The sequence below is a fragment of the Balaenoptera ricei genome, chromosome 4 (genome assembly GCF_028023285.1).
Source record: "Balaenoptera ricei isolate mBalRic1 chromosome 4, mBalRic1.hap2, whole genome shotgun sequence".
NCBI lineage: Eukaryota > Metazoa > Chordata > Mammalia > Artiodactyla > Balaenopteridae > Balaenoptera > Balaenoptera ricei.
The window spans coordinates 62,609,172-62,636,073 of NC_082642.1; the positions used below are offsets into that span (position 1 = coordinate 62,609,172).

The 26,902-nt window shown below is 36.2% G+C and overlaps 1 protein-coding gene across 2 annotated transcripts in view; it reads right to left on the reverse strand.

The window, feature by feature from the left end:
* The window catches only part of ZBBX (zinc finger B-box domain containing), a 104,167-nt gene extending 96,303 nt beyond the window's left edge, over positions 1-7,864 (reverse strand). For both annotated transcript variants that reach the window (XM_059921979.1, XM_059921978.1), the window contains exons 1-3: positions 7,789-7,864; positions 3,664-3,777; positions 1,137-1,227 (exon numbers count right to left, since the gene is read on the reverse strand). In XM_059921979.1, coding sequence (XP_059777962.1) covers positions 1,137-1,227; positions 3,664-3,777; positions 7,789-7,856 — 273 coding nt within the window. In that variant the 5' untranslated portion in view covers positions 7,857-7,864. The remainder of the gene's footprint in view (positions 1-1,136; positions 1,228-3,663; positions 3,778-7,788) is intronic.
* Between the last annotated feature and the right edge of the window lie 19,038 nt (positions 7,865-26,902).

Here is a 26,902-nt window from a genome sequence, read left to right on the forward strand (position 1 = left end):
TTCATCACTTTTCCTTACAAATATATCTAGTACACTCTCAAATATTTGTAGAGCTAAACTATTATTTCCCAAACACAAATGATTCATACACTACATGGCAAAAATTACACAGTGATTTTTCTTATAAATATTTTCATATGTGCATCATCTTTTACATTAGGTAAGGATATCCTTGAGAACAAGGATAATTCACTATAAGACAAAGAAGGCACTTAATAAATGCTATTGAATAAATAAATCAATAATCACAAAGAGTCAGCACTTTTAATATATTATATTTATAACAACATCTAAAGTATGGAACACTGTCTCAGAAAGATAATGAAAAATGCAAAGTGGATTATAAAACTTTTAATACAAAAATTAAAGAAACATGTCTCAGTAAGAGAATGACACTAAAGAATAAAATGCCTTTTCTAAGCCAAAAAGGTTAGAAGTGCCAAGATGTCTGTAGATGCCAACTGACCCAATGAAAGTTTAATGATAGGTATATAAAAAAGAAAAAGCTATATAAGTTAAAACTTACAAAGTCACAGATTTTGTACTAAAGAATCCAGAAGCAAAACAGTTTTCTTTACATAAGGACACTCATTTGCCTTTAACCTTAAATATTATGTAATGTTATATTTTACAATACACAGTAAAGATAAAGCAATTCTATAGCTGGGAAATTTTAAAGCATTTTCCCTTGGCTATCTTCACATATGGAATCAATAGTTTACGAATAATTATTATTCAAGCAGAACATAAATACATTAAATAAATGTGATATAATAAAAAGGCAGAAAAAAGTCTGTCCTTTGTTATATCAAATAATTTTGCTTTCACCTTAATATAGAACTACATAGTTCTATTTCACATACTTAAAACCAGAACTGAACTGAATGGAAAAATTCAGTTTAGAAAATTCACCTGAAGATGAATTTTTAAAAATCAACTTTCAGATGAAAAACAAAAACATATCCGAATAGTGAAAGTTGCATATTAGCCCATAAAATATAATCGAAATCCAATAACATGCAAAGTTGTTAAAACAAGAATAGGAGGTTCTTAAGTATGGAAGGGAATGCAAGATCTGAAAAAATAATTTATATCTTCTCAGCAAACTGCCTAAGAATCAAATGGTATTTTCTTACCTTAATAACATTTCCTTTATTTTGTGACATCATGCATGATTGATTACCCAATCTGCCCACTTGTCCAGATTTCCAGTGACATCCACTTGACCTTCAATATATATGAACAGAAGACAAAATGTAATTACTAAATATATTTCTCCTTTTAATGAAAACAAATATATTTCCCCTGTTTCAGAAAATGGAAATTCAGTTGTTAACATTTAACAGACCACCACAAAATAAAAATGAAATATCAATAATGCCACAATATCCTCAGTAATTCTAAAATATAGCTCTATTATATATGGAACTTTTGAGAAGAAATGAATAAAAGTGAAATGTCCAAACACAGATGAAGAATTTCATTTTTTTAGACATTTACAATGACTAAAGATAGCTTTACTGATTTATAGGAAATTTTACAGATGGTCATGCAGTTTTAAAAGCTAAGCGTTCACAAATGTAAAGAGAAAAAGGAAGCAAAACAAGACCCCCCAAAGTTCAGCAAATCTACTATGTGATGAATTCCTTATTAAGACTTCAAATTAGCTCCCACAGCAAAAGGTAACAGAGCTTGCAAAGAAGGCAAACTGTTTCGTTTTACAGTTTTCAAAGCACTTTTATTTGAGCCTCACAAAATCTTTTGAAGTCAGCAGAGCAGGGAGGCCAATTCCCATTTTAAACAATAATGAGAGAAAAACTTGCCCAAAGCCACAGAAATAATAAATCATAAAACCAAGATTGGAAAACCAGACTTTCCATCTTCCTGACCAGTAACTGGCAGGTTCTCATTCTGGCTGTGACATTTACTATCTGTGTGACCTTAGAAAAGCATTTAACTATTCTGAAAACCTAGTCAAGCTTTAGAACATTTTTGAAAACATCTAGAAAAGGTTCCTCAACTAATGAAAACTTACTCTTGGGGGCTGATTTCAGGAACTCTGATTCACAGATATATTCATGATCCACTGAGAAGCCCAAACTAAATCCAAATTAGTGAAGGTTTAAAAAAATAAGAAAAAAAAGGAAAAACCAAAAAAACCACAGTAAAAAAAGAGAACTGGCCATTGGATCATTAGGATAAGAGCAGCAAGATACAGAATAAACTTGGTCACCTGGGATGTACTACATTGAGATGACTTTGATTAAACCAATACTCTGGTTATTAGAAAGGTTGTGTGTACAGCTCATGAATACTTTTTCAAAGAGTTAATCTCTAAAGATAAACACTACTAAAACTATAATAAACCTTTGAATTTTCTTTAATGGTTCAGAAGGTACTTCATAGATATTTGATAATCATCATTTTTGAATACTAAACAAAAGCAAATTTAATACACAAAGAGTCTGGTAATATTTAGTACCACCAAAAGCATATGAAATACGCCCACTCATTCTCTGTAGGAGAAAGTTATACACTTTTGAAGCCTATTTGAAAGAAATTCTCCAATGTCTACCAAAATGTAAACTGCCATATACTTTGACCTAAAATTACATGGGTGGGAATTTATCCCATAGGTACTCTTATATATGTAAGCAAAAATATATGTAGAAACATATTCATGGCAGCATATATAATCACAAAATACTGAAAACTTAATAAAGATCTGAAAAATAAATGCTATTATAGCCACACAAAGAAATACTATGCAGCCACTAAAAGAATGAGATCGCTGTGCACTGACATGGCAAGAGCACTAAGATATATCAAGTAGAAAAGTAGAATGTAATCCATCCACAGACTTTTATAGATGAACTCATTTTAAAAATGTAAAAGACATGTCAGATACAAACCTACATACAGACACACACACACACACACACACACACATTCAAACACATATATACATAGGCTTGTACAAAGACATTTGTGGGAAGAAACATTTTAATTGTTAAAAGTGGTACTACAAAATGGGCTGGGAGTTAGCCTAAAGTGAAGAAGAGATAATTTTCATTATATAACTATCAGTTATACTTGATTTTAATTATATTTATGTATTATTTTTACAACAAAGCAAAATGCTCGGTAAAATTAGTACAGATACGCAAGCATAATATTAGAGAAGTCTCATTAATAAAATTTCAGCTAAAGCACATTTGCTAAAAATATTTCAAACATACATGAGGGTCTGAATGATTCTTCTCTATGTGCATGTTAACCCCCGCCCCCCAAAAGTCTTTTAATAAATAAAAATGCCCTACACATAAACTGGCAATCTGCTATTGATGGCAATTTTATGGGAGCAAAAGGCAAGTTCTGCATTGCTGTCCTCAACATTCCAGACTATAACTGGTTCAGAAGAGGAATGTAAGAAAAGAAATAAGAACATGTAAGACCAAATAAGGTTCAGAGGAAAGGGACACAAATAGAAAAAGGAGGGGAAATTTAGTATTGCTTGTTCATCAGGAAAAGCCAGAAATGATTCATTCAGGACAGATAGTCATTGGAATGACAATAATATATAAAATAGTTCTTGACATAAGGACTTCAGTTTATAATAAAATTCATTTTATTCCTCTAAAATCCTCTAAAAATGTCACCCACCCTTTTTCATCCTTTTCTTTGCCCCTTGTTGCTTGGAATTCTTGTAGTTTCTTTTCCATCTCTTGGTTCTCCAACTCTAACTGTACTTTCTCCATTCTCAGTTCTTGAGCATTTCTGAATAAGATTTAAATGCAAAGTGTTCATTTGGGGTAAACAAACAAACCCCCCAAAAAGAAAAAAAAAGGCAAAATAAGTTTATATCATGGTTTGCCCTTAATTAAAATTATGAATAATAAATATGTGAAAAACTATTTTAAATACTTCCTTTGTAGTCTTTGAAATATGGTTTCTAAAGTTAGCATTTGCTTTTAATTAATATTCTCCTGAAGCAAGGTATCGTTTCAAATCTTAAACTTTTGTTTTATTACATTGTTAGAGGTCTCAAATCATAATTCACGTTATACATGAGCTATGTCTTTATATATGTACAAATATCCATGACACACAAATAGAAAATAAAAATAATTTTCTAATTTTCATACTGTCTTTAAAGGATTCAAGTATTCATACTTTGAATCATAGTGTTTAAAATAACTATTCTGTATGGGCAGAATACACATTTTTGCTAAATTAATCACTTTGGAAAACTTCGATAAATATCTACCTTTATGCCATGTATGTATAATACAAAAAGAGAAAGAGAGAGAGAGAAAGAGAGAGACGGGCCTGCTTGGAGCCTATTAGGAAGAAAACACCTATCAAGGGTTTTGGAACAGGAGCCATCAAAGGGATAAATGGGAACTGAGCCAAGCACCACCTATTGTTTCCATTGAAGGAAAGCAACAAGAAGAAAACTTTCTGAGGACAGAGCAGAGCCCCCTTACAGATTCCTGTACAAGAGCTTTCGTAATAATATCTGAAGTTCATCAAGCTTTTGACGCAAGCTATTTTCTTCATTCTACAATTCTGGTCCCTTGTCAGCATTAGTCACTGAGTCTCTCTTTCATAGAAGTAAACCAACCTAGTTCTCTAGCTTTCATTCTCTATCATGAGTTTAAATCTCTTCCTTCGTTATTTCATTAGTGTCTTATTATAATCAAGTAGTGTGGGCTACTTGGGTATGTGTGCCATGGCAAGGAACCAAAATAAGAATAATGAAGATAAGAGAGAGAAATAATTGAGAGGTGGTGAGCAATCCACCAAAGAGCAAGCGGGCCAAAGATATGTCCCCAAGTGGACAGTCCAGGAAGATATATGGAAAGTGAGAGGAGGCGAAAACTGTCTAGAGCGTTCAGAGAAGCTGGTGAAGATATTGAGAGAGACAGGCATTATTTTCATTATATCTGTTCCACAAGGAGTAATTCAGCCCCTACTACAAACAAGCACTGTCGTAAGTGATAGGATGTGAGACCCAATGGAGCTTCCATTATAGAAAGGAACGTAGACAAGGATGAAGGTAATTGAAGTATAGTATAATGGTGTTTTCATTGGAGAAGTATAGGGAGATACCTGAGCACACAGAAAGGGCACATACCCAGCCCCTGGGGCCGTAGGAACAGTTCCTGGTGGAAGTGAAGACTAAGCTGAGTCCCAAGGGATGAAAGGACTTAGCCAGTCAAAGGGAGGTGGTGAGAGCAGTGTTCCAGGAAGAAAGAAAAGTGTGGGTACCAGTAGAAAAGAGTGATGTGTGGGTCCAGGAACTAGAAGTTCCATGTGCCCAGGCATTGAGTGCAGGACGGGGAGAGTGGCAAGAAATGGAACTGCTGAGGTGGACAGTGGCCAGATTATGAAGAGCTGTGTAGGCCATGATGAGGAATTGGGATTTGTATTCTATGAGCAACAAGAATTTTTAAAAGGTTTTAAGAGAACTGAGACTTGATAATACTTGCACTTTAGAAAGATCACTCTGGCTGTATCATGGAATATTAATCAGAGGGTGTAAGGCTGAGAGCAAGGCAGCCAGTTAGGAGACTATCTCAGTAATCCTAATAACAGAGAGACTGTGCTGGTCTGACAGGACGGAGACAGTGGAAAGAAAAATGGGAACATTTGAGAAATATAAGAAAATAGAATTAACTGGACTTGGAGACTGACCAGAAGTAGGTGACTGACCAAGGAAGGGACAAGGAAGGAACCTGAGATAACCCAGGAGCAACCAGGAAGCCAGTGATGCCACTTCCTGAACTAATTCACTCTGGGGTGGGCTGGGGACACAGTTCAGGATTAGTGGCCCAAAGACTCAGTGGCCCACAACACTTTCCACATGGCCTCCAGAGGAAGAGTTCAAAAGCACACATGTGATTGTGTCACTTGTTTGCTTACAAAACTTTTGATGTTTTGAAAGTCCCCACTATGGTAGAGGAAGGGGGTGCGACTGAAAAAAAAGCAACTGGCCTACTGACCAAGTGGTCAAGTTGATGGTGCAATTCCGTGGGTCTGGAACAAAATAAAAGATTCTTCCTGGAGACAGCCTTAGACACAGAGCCAGAAGGGCAACTAAAGTTGATCCCACAGGGACCGTGTCAACACAACAAATCCAAGAGGCAGAAACAGCCCACAGAAATAGTGTGGAGGCTGGAAAAGAGTAGAGAGGAATTGGAGAACACCAAAACATAAGACAACATTAAGACAATTGTTGAGACAACGTCAAATAAGAAAGATGTGGAACAAGGAAAGGGCAAGAAAAGAAACTCCAGAGCAATTACCATAGAATGGGTGTTCCCGCCCTAGTTTCTATGGGTTGTGGTTCATGGGTGGACCAGGGAGATATGCAGGCCAGGGAACAGTGATTCCCCCTCATCTCCAAGATAAATCCCAAACTCCTTAGTGTGGCATAGAAGTTAATTTATTAGCTACATGAATTGCCGTTCTCACCAATTTTGTTCTATTAATCTTAGCGAAATGGATATGTCTGAAAGTCCCCAGACTATGTGTCTGTGTGCCTTGGAACAAGTTTCACCCAGTAACTACCCAACTAACTGCATCTTTCAGGCAAAGCTTGGAGACCTCCTCACCCCTGGCCTAGCAGTTTGGGCCATGTTCTTATAGCTACCTGTGTTTTAATATCACACCATGTTTCACACTGCTTTGTAAAGTGTAATTTTACTTATTCACATCCTCCACAAGCTACCTGAGGGCAAAGATTGTGACTTTCTTCTTTTGTATCCATTGTTCCTTAGCACAGTGTATAGACTATGTGTACTTAACAAATGTTTGTTGGATGAATGTTTATAGGTATATACACACAGACTTAAAACATATCACCAAAATGCATTGCCCCTTCTCTTTTTGCATTAAAAAAGTAAAATTGGTAATACTAGCAATTGGATAGCTCCCCTCCCTACCAAAAACTAGTAAACCTAATAATGATAATGCCATATAACTTTTTCCTGTTGACAAAATGCTTTTCCACACAGTATCTCAAAAGTAAAGGGAGAATTAGGAAAGCTCTGAAGACACTGAGTAACCACAAGACTATTTACTTGGATCAGGGAACTCAGAAACTAAAATTAAACATTGACAGTCTGCCCCCAACCCATGATGGCTGGCCCTGAATCATATTTGAGAGGAAGGCCTTGGGAATTCCCAGTGACTCTAGATGATCTCAAAGGGAAATGGTATATTGAACCTTCTGGTACCCCTACCATGTCCTGAAATTTCTAGGATACCCAGAATTGCTTGACTCAGGCCGAATGCATCTCCAAGGCAATCTAGGACAGAAGGTACCCGTCCTGGGAAAGGTGAATTCAACATAAAGTCCTTTAACGATGCAAAGTGCAAGGGTAGTTAGTGATTTCTATTCCTTGTTTAAAGGTCTCTCACTTTAACAGTCTCCCTAAATTTCAATTTCTTTCAGTTTCTTCAGGGTGATTCTTTTCTAATTTTGTATAAGTGTTACAAAAATATTTGTAACTTTCTGTTGTATTGCTTCAATAGTTGATGAACCCAATTCGCATAGATTCTTGTGGCGTAAGTATTTTTAGTCCTCATTTTTAAACCATTATAGATTTATAATATTTCAAACCTACTCTCTTAAAATAGAGCAATGTGAAGAAAATGGAGATGAGAATTCACAATATTTTATTTCAACTCTAAACAGCCTCATAGGAAAAGAATACTTTAAATTATAAGATACAGAAACTTTAGCAACTATTCTATTTAAGTAATAAACACATATGCACTTACTTATATTTTAGCTTTACAGAATTTCCAGGTTTTCCCCATGGAAGAACCACAAAATCTTTGGTGTTCATGATTACTGTCTTAGTATTGTCTAAAAATTATTGTGATTTGTGAAAACTTCTGAAAAAGTAACAAAGGCAAAAGAATTATGTCAACATAAAGTGGTTAACGTTACAAATTTGAAAATACATATAACTCAGGAAAATTTTTAAACAAGAAAACATTATGAGGGAAAACATCGAATCAATGGTAAAACAACAAGAAATTATTATAAATGATAAATATATTATTGTTATACAAATATTTATATGCTAATATAGTTATAACTATAACATATCTGACGGAACTAAAATTTTACCAATAATTATATAGCAAAAGACTGTGGAAATTGAAAGTGAAGAATGAATTCCTTAAGACAAATAGAGCACATATTCTGGCTCTTTCTATGATTAAGATTATAACAATATATATCAGGTATTTGTTCCCAGCCAAAAATAATATCCAAAGCTAGGTAGGTAGTGAAAAGAAACACAATCCAAACTTGAAAACCTTTTTTTTTACATATACGATAATATAAAATGAGAATTAAGGTATGCAATAATTACCCAAAGGCATTCTAGTATCCTCATTTATCAAAGAAAAATTTAATGATGCTCTTTGCCTAAGATCAAAAATTACCATATTTAGAAAGAATTTTTCAACATGAAATGAAACAAAAAAGATTTTTTGCCTAACTCCCAGTTAGCCAGAAAATTAAATTATTCAGAACACCCTATTTCCTGAGTATCCCAATTACTCACGGTTCTACAATAATTTACTCTGTAATGCTGAACTGCTGAATCCCATGCACAACTATTAGATTTTTATATGAATAAAAATTTCCAAATTCCAAACACTCTTAAATATGAGGCAATATAATAGAGTCCATAGTCATAAATGCCCAAACCATTTGACACCGTCATTTTATATATGTGCTCCCATGTGCTCATAACCCCTATAAATATTTATTAAGGCTCTGCTATATGCACAGCACTGTACTGAGAGACATGAAGGAGTCAAAGCCCAAGGAGATCTGTTCTCTGGGCTCAAATAGTGTAGAGTCAAATAGGGCATATAAGACCTATATATAAAAGCCATAAAACAAGGTAGGAATCACAAAGGCTATAAAACTTACAGCTATAAGAGGGGAGCAAAAGAAGAGAATTCAAGCTAGCTAGCATTTAAAGTGGGGCTTTAAGGTGAAGGGGGGCTAATATATAAAGATATGGATGGGATGAACTTTCCTCACTGCTAGAAGAAAACAGCTCTTGAATGGAGGGGGAAAAGTCGGTGTAAACTTGGAAATGTAGGCTGAGGCCCAATAATGGGCGACATTAAATCCCAAGTTAAAGCATTTGGAATGTGTTCTGTAGCTAATGAGAATCACTGAAACTTTTAGAAGGAAGAACAGGAAATAAGCCTAGAAGGTATGCTCAAAGACTTAAGCAGAGAAGACATCAGAACAGGAGTAATCAAGTGTAAGTCTACTGTGACATTAAGGTCAACACTATCGAATGAATCGAATCTCTGGGAGATTATTTTACAATTCCAATGATGCAACCACTGATCAAAACATTTTTGGAATGCCTCTTTTGAGACTGTCTGCAGAGTCCATCATATATCCAACAAACACACAAATCTACTTTGCTATACCTCATTCAAAACTAAAAATGATGGTGGCCAGCAGGAGCAACTACTTTGTTCACTCAAATCTAGTTTCAAATTACTCTACCTCCAGAAATCAGATTTAGCCTGAAAGGGTAGATTTTTAATTCCTTAGAGGAAATTCTAAGGCAATTTATTCTCTGAAGAGAATTCCAAAATGGAATTATACAAAATAATTTTATACTGTAAGTAATGTAATGGCTGCATCATAGGACAAAGTATATTTGTGCCTTCAATCAACAGTTATTTAGCTGCTCCTTTGTGAGCCCTATTGTGGGTACTGAAGTCACAATGGTAAATAAGACATGGTGTTTTCCCTCAGAGGACTCACAATCAAGGGGAAACCACACAAATAAAGACAATACCGTGCGACATTCTGAAAGAAGAAAGTACTTAGGAGAGACGTCTAACTCAGATGCATTTCTCAACCACTAAGTCCTGTCTCTCAAAGCTAAAATCAGAGTCAAAGAAAACCAAAGATACCACAGGAATGAAAAACAAAATTTGGTTTGCTTCTACCCCTTCTTTGTAGGTAAAACCTTTGTCTCATTTCTATCAGAGACTACAAAAAGCCTCTTTTAAAAACTTCTAGGACATAGAGTAACAGAGAGTCTATGTATCTCTTTTTGATCTAAATCAGGAAATCCAACTGCTGGACACTCATCTACTGTCGGTAAGTTTTTCGTGAAAAGTTCCATAATGTTATCATTACCATTATCATCAAAAAATAAAATAAAAGAATCCCCAAAGTTAATATGTCTGATTAATTAAAATAACTTAAATTGCCTTAACTTCATTTATGCATTGAGATACACAATTTTATATGTGTATGTACATTATGCATAAAGCTGAACTGATACACAAGGACTGAAATGAATGAAAGAAAAATCTGTAAATTTCATTAGGATGAGATGATTCAGATTTATAGCTCTGCAGATAATGTGACTTAGCCAATAAATAGTCTTATTCAGGGGGCATTTCACTTCACTGAATGCAATTAGTAAGGCTTCTTCTCAATTAAATGTTTTATCAAGCCACAAACAAAGGCCAATTTTCTTGCATGAAGAAAAAAAGGAAGATTATAATTGTGAGTCACGCTCTTCTGCCTGTTTCCTTTCCTGAAACCAAAAGAGAATTAGTCACCGTTCTTGGGACAGCAAGGATATAACAATGTCAGCAGGAAGAACAGCAAGGCACAAAACTTTAGTCACTTAATGGAACCATGGAAATAGATATACTCTCTGTTATGCAAACCTCATAATTCCATGTGTCCTTTGATCAATAATTTTTTTCTTATAATTGAATACCAAAAGTTCAGTAGTTATTTGGAAATTTTTCTAGTTACCTGATTTATTAGACTGCATCATTTTTGTCCCCAAGCTTGTTCTTCCCCAGACACATACACACAATACGACCCAGAACTGCCCATGATGGTTTGAATGATCCTTCTACATAAGTTCCCATTTTGGGAAAGCAACCCAAGCATCAAGGCCTGCCACAACAGAATGGAAACAAGGAATTTATGCTCTATAAATCTAGAAACTCCAAGTATTCAAGAGCTGCCCTAGGCTCAGAGAATTTACCATCACACCATTGGCAGAATGGGATATTTGGGAAACCACTGTTTTCATATAACTGAAAACTTATCTAAGGTTAGTTGATTCTTCTAACAACCCAGATCATCTTAGAGATGAGAACTTAAAAGCCAATAAATAAGGATTTTTCTTTACTTTAGCACTTTCAAGGGGTCTAATAAGCAAGCTTTTGGGGATGGGTATTTACCATAGTACTTAGAAATCAAAGGCCTAAGCAAGAAATGTTAAATGAAAATGAATTTAATTAAAAATAGTTAAATTAATAAAAGAATTTTAACAGTTTCTCTGCCTGATATGATCCTTATTTTAAATATATATGTGTGTGTGTATATATATATATATATATATTTTTTTTTTTTTTTAATCTAAGGAAAGAACTGTAAACACATGGTCCTTAGCATAACATCTTATGCTTGAGTGCCCTACTAAATAAATATATGTCATTTTCTCCTACCATAGAACCTGAAAGTAAATCAGAGATTAACATCCAGGCTGCATTCAATCTTTCAACCAACTAAAATATTTGATAATTAAACACTGCTTCAGGGCACTAAATGGTACCCAAGTCACTCACTTTTCACCTTCTATGTGCCAGTTCCCTTGAGAACAACTGAAAAAGTTTGGCTTTAAATATCAAGGGGCAAGATATCCTTTTAAGATAATTTCCAACTAAAAATGATAAGTAGTTCCATGAAGAATAACAATGGAATATTACTCAGCCCTGAAAAAAAATGAAATAAGGCCATTTGTAGCAACATGGATCGACCTAGAGATTATCATGCTAAGTGAAGTAAGTCAGAGAAAGACAAATATCATATGATATCGCTTATATGTGGAATCTAAAAAAATGACACAGATGAACTTATTTACAAAACAGAAATAGACTCACAGACATTGCAAACAAACTTGCGGTTACCAAAGGGGAAAGGGTGGGGGAAGGGATAAATTAGGAGTTTGGGATTAAAATATACACACTACTATATACAAAATAGATAACCAACAAGGACCTACTGTATAGCACAGGGAACTTTACTCAATATCTTGTAATAACCTATAATGGAAAAGAATATATATATATATATATATATATATATATATATATATAACTGAATTACTTTGCTGTACACTTGAAACCAACACAACATTGTAAATGAACTATATTTCAATAACAATTGATTTAAATAAAATAAAAATGATAAGTGATATTAAAAGATACCGGGTTTAAGTTCAGAAGACCTTTGTGTTAGAGGGTCTCTGAGCTTCAGTTTATCCAGTATAAAAAGGTAGGGATCTCCCCCTCCCTAATTTGCAGAATACTGAACAAAAGGTCTCTGATTCGTGGCCTATAAAGGGCTTCAGAGAGTTCCGGGTTAGAGAAGGGGGCAGCCTTAGAAACTACCTTGAGAAGCAAATGAGGGGAGCATCAAGGCTCTGCTTTACCCACAGCTGCCCTGATTTCATCTATTTTTACATAATGAGCCTCTGGGTCAGACTCAAAGAAACTCTTCTAGAGTTTAACAAAGTTTTAAAGGCACAATAATAAAGTAATATATAATTATTATTCTGTATCAACTAAAAACTTTATATGATTATAAAAAATATAAGTTTTAAATTTATAAATCATACCTTTTAGAAACCTAAGTCCTTTTATATATTTATAGTTTATTTCTCCCATCCATTCTCATACAATCTACTGTTATCCTAGGTGCTCTCTTGTGAATATTTTAGGCATGGGAAAATTAAGGCACCCATCCAAGATTGGTGACAAAGCCAGAAATTACAATTTTATTCTCAGTCCTGTTAGCTCCTCTTAGGATTTAAAATGTAAATTGTTCTACATACTTAAAATAACTAATTCATATCATTCATATTCTCCCCCCCTTCATACTCTTAACCTATCATAAAAAGGAAATTTAGAGTAAGAACTGTTTTACCAAAACTATTTTCTAAATTTTACAGCAATTTATTTAAACACCATTGAAACCCTTTTGAGTGTCAGATTGCTCTGTATTTTGCCTCTAAATAGTTCCCCCTAAACACAGGAAAAAAAAATACCCAGGGACTTCGCTGGTGGCGCAGTGGTTAAGAATCTGCCTGTCAATGCAAGGGACACAGGTTCGAGCCCAGGTCCAGGAAGATCCCACATGCCACGGAGCAACTAAGCCCGTGTGCCACAACTACTGAGCCTGCGCTCTAGAGCCTGCAAGCCACAACTACTGAGCCCACGTGCCACAACTACTGAAGCCTGTGCGCCTAGAGCCCATGCTCGGCAACAAGAGAAGCCACGACAATGAGAAGCCCGCGCACCACAATGAAGAGTAGCCCCCGCTCACCGCAACTGGAGGAAGCCGGTGCACAGCAACGAAGACCCAACACAGACAAAAAATAAATAAATAAATTTATAAAAAAAAAATACCCAGCTACTCAGCTTGGTACTTAAGATTCTCCATTATCCATTATGCCTTATGCTTTATTTTCCACTTCTCAGCTCACCGAGTTTTATTCTATTCAGTGCCCAGTTCAAAGGCCACCTCTACCATGAAGGTTTCTTCCATCAGAAACGAGCTTCTCTCCTTTAAGGACATAATGTGTATTACACTCACTTGCTACTATATTCTGTCTTGTGTTATTTTTGCTGCTTTGCTTATATAGATGTTATTTCCCCAAGTATCCCAGATATTTGAGGGTAGTCCTACCATTGATCTTTGAATCCCTAGCAATTAGTAGAGTGTCTACACATAGTGTACTGTCAATAATAATGTGCTAGGTTTTAGTATTTAATATTTTTCTACTGCTTTGAATTTTCTGTATAATCAACTCCATGAAAAACAAATTTAAAACAAACACACCCTCTTTCCCACTTCAACAAATCTTTTTGTTTTCTTTTTTCCATGTGCCAGGTATCAGGTTAAGCACTGAGGAACAAGGTGAACCAGACAGGTATAGTACTAACCCTCACTAAACTTACACTCTGGTGAAGGAAGTAGGAAAAAAAATTAAAAGTAAATAAAATAATTGTAGGAAGTATTAAATGTTTTGAAGGAAATAAAGGACTGAGATTCTTTCAAATAATTAATTTGTAATACAACTGGCAACATTATGGGAGGTCAGGGCAGACCTCTAGTAGCCTCTAAGATAAGGTGCTAGAGGGAAGTAGAGGTGTGTGCATTGTGTGTGTTTTCTCATCTTCCATAAACATACAGTTTACATAGTTTTTAATCCTGGGTAGGCATCAACTTTATAGGATTTTTTTTTAATGAGTCTTGATAACTCCACAAATAAAAAATACATAACTGAACTTACACAATATATCTAAGCTCCTCGAATGCTGATGGGAGGAAGAAGAAAAAACTTCCACAGCTTCAGATTTCTCAGGAATCTGGCGCCCCTCACCGTGACCTTTAGGGAGGAGTGGACTTCTAGAATGAAGCGTATGCATGTGGCCACCCAGGCAGAAAGAAGGCTACAAAAGTAGGTGTGATGATGGTTTGTCAGGGCACCAAATTTTTCAAATAAGACTCAAAAAGACTTGATTCGAAAAGGCTGGGTTGCAGAAAGGGTACAAGTGATGTGACGAAGGCCCAGGTTTCACTGTTTAGGGTTCACCCTCGTTCATGTCTCCATTAGCATCAAGGGCTGGGAAGTCTTTTCTTTGGCAAAAAAGAAGACTCCCAACTCCGGGAGTCTAGGCCGCTTCCTGCAGCGCCTGGCACTGTGGCGGGCACAAGGCAGGAGCTCAACAAACACCCGCGGGGACGGCGCCCCCAGCTCCCCTGGGGCCCCGTCTCCTTTCCCGCCTTCCGGCCCGCTCCCCGCACCACCCAGACCCGCCGCACTGCCCGCTACGCCGACTGCGAGGCCCGCAGCCACCGCACCCAGCCGACCCACCTGGAGCCCCCAGACGACCCACCTGGAGCCCCCAGACGTGTGCGTCACCGTCGCCCGCCGCAGCGAGCTGCCGGGAGCTTCCGCCTTGTCTCCTTGGTTACCGCGTTACCTCGGTACCCATAGCAACCAGAAGGCTTGGTACTGCGGCTCTCGGCCCGCAGAGGGAGCAAGGGAGCCCTGCAGAGAAGTAGGAAGAGGGAGAGGAGAGGAACAGAAGGAAAGGGCAGGTGCCAGAAGCTTTGTGCTGGAGTGGGTAACACTGGGCTAACACTTACTGAGCCCCTACCATATTTCAGAAAGTTTGAATAACAACCCAAAATTACAAAGCTAGCAAATGGCAGACGCAAGAAGAATTAACCCAAGTAGTTCAGAACTCCCACGTACATACTGTTCAGTCACTCATCAAAGGTCACAATAGGCAAAGTCAGGACTAGAATCTAAGTCTTTGACAAGCCTAGAACTCTCTTTTCCTTGTATCAAATACAGGACCCATGGGGATATGTGAGTTTAAGAGTTGAGAGAGAGATAAAGAGAGGGGGGAGAGAGAGAATATCAACTCACACTTCTCCAACTTTTCCAGAGTGTCACCTGTGGTGAACTTATTTTTGGCTTCTTAAATAAGCTGTAGTTTTTAATCTCTGTTTTTATATATGCTGCGAGTAGGATGTCTGGTTGGTTCTGCAATCAGTCAGTCAAAAAAATTTCTATGCTTCTCCACACTGAATCTATCTTGTTACTGGACTAATAATCTCAAGTATTATAGTTAAGACACTAACTCTTGCGCCACTGCTTTCCACATTAATGTGCCTGCCAATACTCATTTAAGAACACATCAAATATTTTCCCTTGGCAGTCAGCTATATAAGATTATAACCAGCATGGATAAGAAAAGACAATGATAGTCATGTGGTTATGACTGGGCTTTGAAATGAAGGCAGACCTGAGTTTGAGTCCTGGTCCTGCCACAACTCACCTACTGTGCGACCTCAGGTAAGCTGTAAGACCCAGTTTAATTGGTTAAATGAGGTAAGGATACGTTTAGTTCACACATGGTGTAACACGGAAGAGTAAATGAAATAATGTATGTTAAGTCTTTGGCACTAAACCAGGCCAAGAGTAGGTGCTAAATATTTGGAAAATATGGTGGTTTTGAGGCTATGGTGGTTATCTTACTGTTCATGCTATAAATTCACCAAGTCTTTCCTTTAAATCTAATACAATGACAACTTTCAAGTGGATGTGTAATACTACTAGAAGTTTCTTGTGCAAGACTGTGTTTCTCAGACAGCTGTGCTCTTTGAATGATCAGGAATGGTATTTCCAGTATGCATCCCTTCATTCATTTATTCAACAAATATTTATTGAGAGTCCACTGTTTCAGGTTCTGAAAATACTGCAGTGAAGAAAGCATAGCCCCTCCTGCTGTCCATCTTATATTTTACTGCCAGCAGAAAGACAATACACAAACATATAATTATAGGTCAGGGGCTTTGAAGAATAAGGATCAAGAAATAGAAAATAACTGAGCCCAAGTTTAGGTTAGATGGTCAGAGAGGTCTCTGAATGCAGGGGTAGAGGAAGACGTGGGGCAGTCAGAGCAAGGAACATTCCAGACAGAGGGAACAGTAAACAAACTTCAATTCTGACTCAATCAATAGCAGTATGCTGCATAAAAACTCTGATCACTTCTGTACAGCACTTTTTTTACTTCAAAAAGAATTTTTACAATGCATGGACTGGCGCAACAGAAAATTAAACTCATAAAAATATTGTATAAATTATTCTGGCACTTTTCAGAAGCCTTAAATGGACATGATCATACTTATATTTAGGGAAATATCTGAGTTTATGCATACTTATGCAAAACAAAGCACAGCCAGAAAATAATCCCATGCCAAGTTACATATTAAAGTGAAAAATAGGAAGTGCTTGTCTTTCAAAACCATGATTAGTGACAAAATGAAATGAAATATGTAGAAACAGTTACACCTCTAGAGATAAAATATCCTTTCTGCTGAAGCAGAATGCATTTAACTGGCACACCAGCAATTGTGCAAATAGGTTACCACATCTGTATCAGGAGGACAGTATTCCTGAGAGTTTGGGCAAATCCATGCTTCATTGTGTCAGTCTGAAGACAAGATCTGAATGTAAGTTTTCTGAACTAGAAATATTCAATTTAAAGAGATAAAAATTAAGCATGAAGAAATTGAGAGCACAGACTTACTGAATTCAAAAAAATAACTGCAACATCATGCTTAAAAAGATACATTCTCTCTCTCATACACACACACACACACACACACATACACACACACACTTCCATTAAGCAAGCCCAGCTCATCAAGTAACCTTATTTTGTACTTGGTAGGCACTACCTGGAGGAAAACTGTGGCTGGTCTCAGGACTTTCTAGTCACTCACAGGTAATAAAAGTTCTTAGATGAGTAATACAAATGTCCAGTCCCACATAATTGTCAAAACTCTGCATGTGACTTAACATTAAGGCTGTTCTCTTTCACAGTGGTTGGGCCTCCGGAATGCAGGGAAGCCTGGAGTCAAGCAAACATTAAGAAAAGCTTGGGTTTCCATTCCTCATCATCCATTCATGTTTCAGTCTTACTGATTGCCTGTGTTAGGGTCACAGGAAAGGATGAGGGTTAAAACAGAACAGTCTTAACTTGCCTGGTTATGAGCCTCCCGGGTGTTTAAAGCAGACCATTCTCCAAAGACCACTCCACTCCATCCAGTGGGGACTTCTTACCTGCATTGCTCTGGATGCAGGTGGCACGTTCTCAGACCTTTGCTTATTGAGCCCCTAGGCATCAAGTGATCATTCTCACTTCTCTCTGTAGGATATCAGTGGTCCTCCTGGAGAGAGTTTTAAATGACCCACTTTCTCTTACGTTTTTGCATGTCCCATGTCAGACCTGTAGAAACGCTCTTTCACCCTTTGCCCTGCCACGCTGTGGGAATGCAGGACAGCCACGTGGTCACCTCTCTTTGGCTCAAACACCAGCAACCCGCCAGCCTAACAATTGTACTTCTGACTCCTCAGATGGAATAAAAAACCAGCCAACTGTGTCCCCAGCTGCAGGGACCCATTGATGTACATCTTACCAGGCTTGAAATGACAGTCAGGGACTGTCAACAGACATTATCCAAAACCTGGAAATAAGTTAAAGGAATAACTACATGTCTTTTCAGATACACTCTAAGAGTCCACTCAAAGGTTATCTTATCCTCTAGGAAAATGTACCTTTGTGTGATCATCTTTTACTAATCATAAAGCTCTGTTTCTGTGAAGTTACATGTTAATCGGTAGGGGTTTTTTTCATCTACAATTTTCACATCATTTGCATCTAGATTTTTGAACCAGCTTAAACCATCCTGGTAGTTCCCGCCTTAATGAATAAAAGAAACATGTAAATTCTATATTTATAGAACATCATGTTCTTAACTATTGAAATTATATTTTGATAGTAGGTACCAAGCCTTCCTCTTCTGAAGGGAGATGGGACACATGGTAGACCAGAAACTGGCCAAAAGTACTCTTTCAATCTTCACTCCACTCTTGGCTCCTCAAACTTTTTTTTAGGCAGAAGTTGATTGTCAGTTCAGGATTGTAAAACAGGTTTTCCACCATCTCCCTTTTACACGTCCTGAAATTTAGCTTTACTTTGAAATGGAGCATCTAGTTTCTTCATGCCCTGACAGACACTGACTATGTGTCCTATTACATACGTATGGGATTTTTCAAATTGTCAAGGGTAGCCAAGCTTTAGAGGCAACATAAAATAACAAAAAGATTTCTCAAAAATGTAAATTAGGATGATATAAATATATTTAAATATATCTTAAGGACTAAACTTAAAAAGGAAAAAGAAGAAACTTGTAGTTAGGAGGTGGGATTGTCCTTTTATAATTTTTCTCAGCATTGTAATTTCTGGCTGTCACCTATGACACAGAATTCTTCAGCAAATAAATTTTCATAACACAAGGCAATGATCACTGATGTTTCAAAAGTGGAGGAAAATCATCAGGGCATATGATAAATTCCTGCTTCCTGCAATGTGCAGTCCTTTCCCAGTTGAAAAATAAATGTATAAGCTTTTTGGATGGGCATAGTGTTTTTAACCAGCATTTATTCAACACCAGCTCTATTGCAGACACTGCCCTAAGAGGGACACAAATAGGAGCAAAGACTGTATCTCTGCCCTTGAGTAACCCATTGTCTATTGAGGGAAGTGAGAGATAACAAATAATTAATATGTAATATAGCAAGTATTATATTCACAAAGTATGGGAACAAGACGTGTATGGCATGGCCAGAAGTTCTGGGTGGTTCAAACATAGCATGTGTGGCAGGGAGATAGGATAAAAAGCTGTGCTGGGGTCAAATTTAAAAGCACCTCGACATTACACTGTTCACAATGGAAATTACAAAATTGTTTTTAAAACAGAAATTAATCATCTCAGTATGCTTATAACAGCATCTTTTAAAGATAATTCTGGTGGTAATGTGAAAATAGAGCCAAAGGAGAAAATGGAGACAAAGAGACACGTTTAAAATATGGTTATATTAGTCTGAGATAGAAATGATGAGTCTGGAATAAATCAATGCAGAGGGCACAGGCCAAAGATAATAGATTCAAAGGGATTTCATAAACTACAACAGGATTTGAAGACTGAAGAAACGTGGTTGTCGAAGAACAGGAAACAGTTCACAGAGTGAGGTTTGAAGAGATGGCACAGAAATGAGTTCAGTTTTGAAATTTTTACTTTTGAGATAGCAATTGGAAATAATGAAAAGTAAAATATAGGTCAAGTTGTTGGGAAAGTGATGGGGTTGGCCATGTATATTAGAGTGTCATCAGCATATAGAGAGTAACCAAAGCTAAAGGAGGAGTTTTGAAAACGTCCCAGGAGCCTTCTAAAAACTATGGAGGAAGTGGTTTTGAGAGAGACATTCATCCGACATTGCTAAAATAGATGGATATGAAACTCATACTTGGCCTTTTTTATCCAGCAGTGTTCATTGCAAGGTCCTCACAAATGAGCATGACACCCTGAATGAATTTATTAATGTGATCCTCAGTTATTCTCACTGTCATTCATATATTTACCGCTGAGAAGCATGGACTACATAAGTGGTAAAAATAAAAGAACTGGCATTGGTCCCTGAAACATGTGTTGCCAATACAAATACACCTACATACAACTTAGGTAAACAGGTTCAGGGTAGATGAAGATAGAACTCAGGTGAACTAGAAAGACACTTTATTTGAATATAACATTATGTTCTTTCTTTTTTTTTTTACTACATTCTCTAATTTAATATGAGGTTAGTATTTCTTGGTTCCATCCAGAGATTAATAAACACCTATAGTGCACCAATAATCTGCCCCTCATTTCCCTCCCTTTGCCTGGCAACAATCTGTGAGCTTTGGCAGCCATGTTTTCCTGCACTACCCAGCCCACCATTGTAATGATTTAGTGGACAGGGTCCATAAATACGTGAATAAATTCAAACAAGATTCTTTCTCATGAGAATGTATATTTGAAACTGAGAGGGTGATTCTTGGGTTAACAATATTCTGCCATGTCAACTAGAGAAAGAAAAAAAAATAAACGGAAGAAAGGACAAAAGGAATTTTAAAAAGGAAGAAGGGAGGGAATTTTATGGAAGCTTTCCCTTTCCTGAGGACTAGCTACATTCTAGCCTTTGGGTTCCATGATATACTCTTATATCCTTAAAATAAATTCCCCTTTGTTACTTCAACGGGCATGGCTTGATTTCAGTTGTACAGAAAAAAGAATCTTGACTAAGATGACTGTCAGAATTGTAATACTAAAGTAACTTCCTGTATAAGGCAAGTCCAAAGTTAGATCCCCAGAGAATTATTTTAAACAACGGTTGAACATTAATCTATGTCTCTCATAATTTTAAATTAATATTCCTACATATACAAAGATAGGAAGGTAATTTGGCATTCTTTTGAAGCCATTCTATCAAAAAAAAGGTAAAATCTCTTGTTTATTTTTGAATCAGTTTAATTTCTTAGTTTATTTACTTTAAGTGTAGCTGTGCCAGTTTTGCTAGCAGACAATTATTTATAATTGATGTAGCTTTAGGGAAAAGCTAACCTTAAAAAGAAAAAAGCTGGCATTTCAGAGAAAAAGACATTCATTTTGATCCTTGCCAAGCTTTAATAAGTGTATCGTACTGTCTTCTTGAGATTTATGCACTGTTAGCTGTACCTCATTCGGAAAATTTGCATTTTTTCTCTTATGCAGTCAAGCTGGGAGGCACAAAACAAGAGTTATAAGGTTTGTTTGACATGAGATATCTAACAGTAAATTTCTTTCATCAACTTTATTCTATAGCTCTGATCCCCAAGGGCAGATTTTTCATCATATTTTGTGAAATATTTTATAATAGCCTTACCTTTTGCAGAAGTTGCTCCCAAAACATTCCAAAGGAGCTGTTACAACTCTCTCCACTATAGAATATACTAGATTTACCATTCTTATGCCCACTGTGAGTTAACATGACCTATGTATCCATCTTCACATTAATTCAGAAAACCATATGCATCTAATGTAGCCAGCTTTCATGAAGGTGTAGACATTCGCCAAATACTTCTTGAGGACCTATTATGTCCCATTTACTTGGACAAATAATGGCTACAATGATGAACAAGACAGATTTGTATTCTGTCCTTGCAGAAAAGACAGTTTAGATGGGAGGTACAGACAAGAAACTCAGAATATTAACTACTAAATCTGTATGAGAAATAATACTCTAGAAGCACAAAGGAAGGAAACTAACCCAACAGTTGAGGTTCAAGAAAGGCTTCTTAGCCTAAGTGATGCCCTATCTGGTTTTGGCCCAATTGTTGAGTAGGAGCTCCAGACTGGTTTGGGGGAATGGGTGAAATTAGGGAGTATTCTGGGTAGAAAAAAAAGCATACGCAAACATCCCCACGATGAGTTAGAGAATTTAAAAATGCCCAACATTACTGAAACTTGAAAGGGACTTAGGAGAAGTGGGGAAGAGGGAGAAAAGAAGTGACAGTCACACAACTCTGGCAAAGGGGAGAATAAAAACCCATTGCTACAGTCAGGCAGATACTAGTGGCCTACGACAAGATAGCACGATTAAAAGAAAGTTTAAGGATCCAATAGTTATATGAAAAATTCATCAGTGGACTTGGAATTGATTAGATGAGAGGCTGAGGAATAAAGGGTGATCCCTAGTATTTATGGACCTGAAGATAGGATTTTCGTATCTATGTTCATGAGAGATATTGGTCTGTAGTTTTCTTTTCCTGTAATGTCTTTTTCTGGTTTTGTTATAAGAGCAATGCTGACCTCATAGAATGAATTAGGAAGTATTCCCTCTGCTTCTATCTTCTGAAATTAATTGTACATGATTGGTATAATTCCTTCCTTAAATGTTTGGTGGAATTCACCAGTGTATCCATTTGGGCCTGGTGCTTTCTGTTTTAAAAGGTTATTAATTATTGGTTCAGTTTATTTAATAGATATAGGCCTGTTCAGATAGTCTATCTCTTCATATGTGTTGGTAAATTGTATCTTTCAAGAAATCAGTCAGTTTCATCTAGGTTATCAAATCTGTGGACATAGAGTTGTTCTCTCATTTTGCCTTAGGTGGCTTGGATAGAGGCTTATTGATTTTATTGATCATTTCAAAGAACCAGCTATTGGTTTCATTTATTTTCTCTATTGATTTCCTGTTTTCAATATTATTGATTTCTGCTCTAATTCTTATTATTTCTTTTCTTCTGCTAACTTTGGATTTAATTTTATCTTATTTTTCTAGTTTTCTAAGGTAGAAACTTAGGTGATTGATTTTAGATCTTTTCTTCTAATGTATGTATTCAATACTATAAATTTTCCCCCTTAGCACTGCTTTCACTGTCACACAAATATTGATAAATTGTGTCTTTTTTATTTCGTTCAAAATATTTTATCATTTCTCTTATATTTCCTCTTTGACCCTTGTGTTATTTAGAAGTGTGTTGTTTAATCTTCAAGTATTTGGAGACTTTCCAGCAATCATCCTGTTATTGATTTCTAGTTTAGTTTCATTATGATCTGAGAGCAGACACTATATGATTTCTATTCTTTTTGTTACTGTGTGTTTTATGGCCTAGAATGTGGTCTATCTTGGTGAAAATCCATGTAAGCTTTATAAGAATGTATATTCTGCTCTTGTTGGATAAAGTAGTCTATTGATGTCCTTTATATCCAGTTGATTGATGGCATTGATGAGTTCAACTCTGTCCTTACTGATTTTCTACCTTTTGGACTTGTCCATTTCCGATAGAGGAGTGTTGAAGTCTCCAACTATAATAATGAACTTATATATTTCTGCTTGCCATTCTTCCAGTTTTTGCCTCACATATTTGAACACTGTTGTTAAATATAATATATAAGTATTAAGAATTGTTATGTCTTCTTGGAGAACTGATCCCTTTATCATAAGGCAATGTCCCTCTTTATTCCTGATAACTTTCCTTGCTCTGAAGTCTGCTCTGTCTGAAATTAATATTACTTCTGCTTTCTTTTGATTAGTGTTAGCATGGTTTATATTTCTCCATCCTTTTAGTTTTTTGTATATGGGTCTTTATTTTAAAGTGAGTTTCTTTTAGACAATGTATAGTTGGATTTTGGTTTTTGATCCACGCTGACACTCTTTTAATTGGTCCATTTAGACTATTGGTATTCCAAATAATTATTGATATAGTTAAATTAATGTCTACAAATTTGTTACTTTTTTCTTTTTTTTTTTGCTCTTGTTCTTTGTTGTTATTTTTATCTTCCACTTTTTTCTACTTTTTCTGGTTTTAATTGAGCACTTTACATGATTCCATTTTCTCTCTTCTCTTAGTATGTTAGTTTACCTTTTTTAAAATGCTTTTTAGTTGTAGTCCTAGTATTTATCATATACATTTAGAACTAATCCAAGTCCACTTTCAAATAACACTAAACTGCTTCACAGATAGTGTGAGTACCTTATAATAACAAAATAATCCTAATTCTCCCCTCACCTCCATTATATCACTGCTATCATTCACTTCATTATATATACATATGAATATATATATATACAATATTGAATACATTGTTGCTATTATCATTTTGAACAAACTGTTGTGTGTTAGCTCAATTGCGAATAAGAAACATAAAAGTTTTTCTTTTATCTTCACTTATTCTTTCTCCAGTGTTCTTCCTTTCTTTGTGTAGATCTGTTTCTGACCTATACCATTTTCCTTCTCTCTAAAGAACTTTTTAAAAACATTTCTTTCAAGAAAGTCTACTAGAAACAAATTCCTCAATTTTTGTTTATCTGAAATATTCTTTACTCCTCCTTCCCTCCTGAAGGATAATTCTATGTTAACTCTTAAGTTACAGAATTCTAGGTCAGTGGGATTTTTTTTTTCTCAACACTTTAAATATTTCATTGCACTCTCTCCTGGCTCACATGGTTTCTAAGCAGAAATCAGTCTTTACTCCTCTCTAGGTAAGGTGTTTCACCCTCTGGCTTCTTTATATTTGATTTTTTTATAATTTGAGAATGATATGCCTAGGTAAAGTTTTTGGCATTTATTCTGCTTCATCTTCTCTGACCTTCCTAGATCTGTAGTTTGGTGTCTGACATTTATTTGGGCAAATTCTCAGTCATTATTGTTTCAAATATTTCTCTCTTTCTTCTCCTTTTGGTATTCCCAGTGCATGTATGTTACACCTTCTGTAGTTGTCCCATAGCACTTGGATATTCTGGGTTTTTTTAGGCTTTAATCTATTTGTTTTTCAATCTTGGAGGTTCTTATTGAGATATCCTCCTGTTCAGAGACTCCTTCTTCAGCCATGTGCAGTCCACTAATAAGTCTATCAAAGGCATTCTTCATTTCTGTCCCAGTGTTTTTGATTCCTAGCATTTCTCCTTGATTCTTTCTTAGAATATCCATCTCTCTGCTTACATTGCCCATCTGTTCTTGCATGATGTCTTCTTTATCCATTAAAGCTCTCAGCATATCAGTCATGCTTTAAATCCTCGGAACTGATAATTCCAACATCCCTGACATATCTGGGTCTGGTTCTGATGCTTGCTTTGTCTCCTTGAACTATGCTTTTTGCCTTTTAGTATGTCTTGTAATGTTTTTCCTGATAGCTGGACATGATGCACTCGGTAAAAGGAACTGGTGTAAGTAGGCCTTTAGTAATGTTCTGAAAGGTGTGGGAAGAGGGGAAATATTCATTTTATGACTAGGTCTCAGTCCTTTAGTGAGCCTGAGCCTCTGGACTGTGATCTTCCCATATACTTCTCAGTTGTTCCACCTCCCCTTCAGCTGGGACAGAATGACTAAAGCAAGCTGGAGTTGGGTGTTTCCCTTCTCCCAGGCCAGTTAGGCTCTGCTAAAACCCCAGCAGGTTAGACTCTGATTAAATAATTTTTCCTAAGGGTGGATCTTCTGAAGAAGAACAGAAAGCTCTGGTATATTTAAAAACAACATTTTCCCCTCCCCTTGCCAAAAGCATGAAGGGTTTTCCTCCAATATTCACTGTGAGAACGTGGTAGAATTTCAGGAGGCAAAACACACAAAAGTGTGTGGTCCCTCCAATGACTGGGTCCTTCTGGAGTTTTTGACTTTCTAAGTTGTCTACACTGCACCTCCTTCAATTCTTCAATTACAGTTCAGGTTTCTTGACCCTGGCACTGGTTCCCCAGGATGTTTCTGGTCCAGAAAGTTGTGATTCTCTGTATTTTGCCTGTGGGTCTCTATAATTTGGAGGCAGTGGTTGGCCCTGCGACCTCACTTCTCTTGTGGATCTAAGAAGCACTGTTGATTTTTCAGTTTATTCAGCCTTTTACTTGTTGTTAGGACTGAATGGTGACTTCCAACCTTCTTGCCAGTAGAAGCTCACCAGACCAGAAACCAGAATCGTCTGTTTGTTTTTTTAATAGTTCATATGAGACAATCATAAAAATTTGCAAATCTTAAAAAAAAAAAAAAAATTTGCAAATCTTAAATTTGCATTTACTTCATAGTGAGTTTTAACATTTTCTAATGGCCATTTGTATTTCTAGTTCTGCTAAGTGCTTCTTTTCAACATGATTGATTTTTAATTGTTACCATTTGGTCTCTACTGTAAATAAGGTCATCTTTTCTTTCACCCAAATTATTGAGATATATACTTAAAATGTAATACAATAGATTACACACATTTTAAGTTTACAGCCAATGAATTTTAACAAATGTGTACATGTAATTACCACTAAAATCAAGATAGAGAAAATATATATCATCCCCAAAAAGTTCCTGCTTGCCTCTTTGCAATTAATACCCCCAAACAACCACTGATCTGCTATCTTCCACTGTGGAATAATTTTTCCTTTTTTAGAATTTATTATAAACATAAAGTTTGTACTCTTTTGTGTAAATCTTCTTTCACTCAGCATAATGGTTTTGAAATTTTTCCATGTTGATGTGTGTATCAGTAATTTGTTCCCTTCTGTTGCTGAGAACTATTTCACTGGATAGATATACCACAATTTGTTTATACACTCACCTTTTAATGGATATTTAATTGTATCTAGTTTTTGTCTCTTACAAATAAAGTTACTATAAATACTTATGTGAAAGTATGAGAGTTCAATTTACCACCACTTCTTTTATGGGCATGACCTGGAAATTGCATGTATGCCTTCCGTCTATATCCCATTAAACAGGGCTTGGTCATGTGACAACACCTGGCTGTGAGGGAACCTGGAAATATAGTCTGTATCTGGGAGACCAGGTATCTGTCTAAAACTCAGGGTTTCTATTACAATGGAAGAAAGTCAAGATGGAAATGTCAGGGATTGTCTTCATGTGAAGGAGAGAAATCTCATCTGGCTTC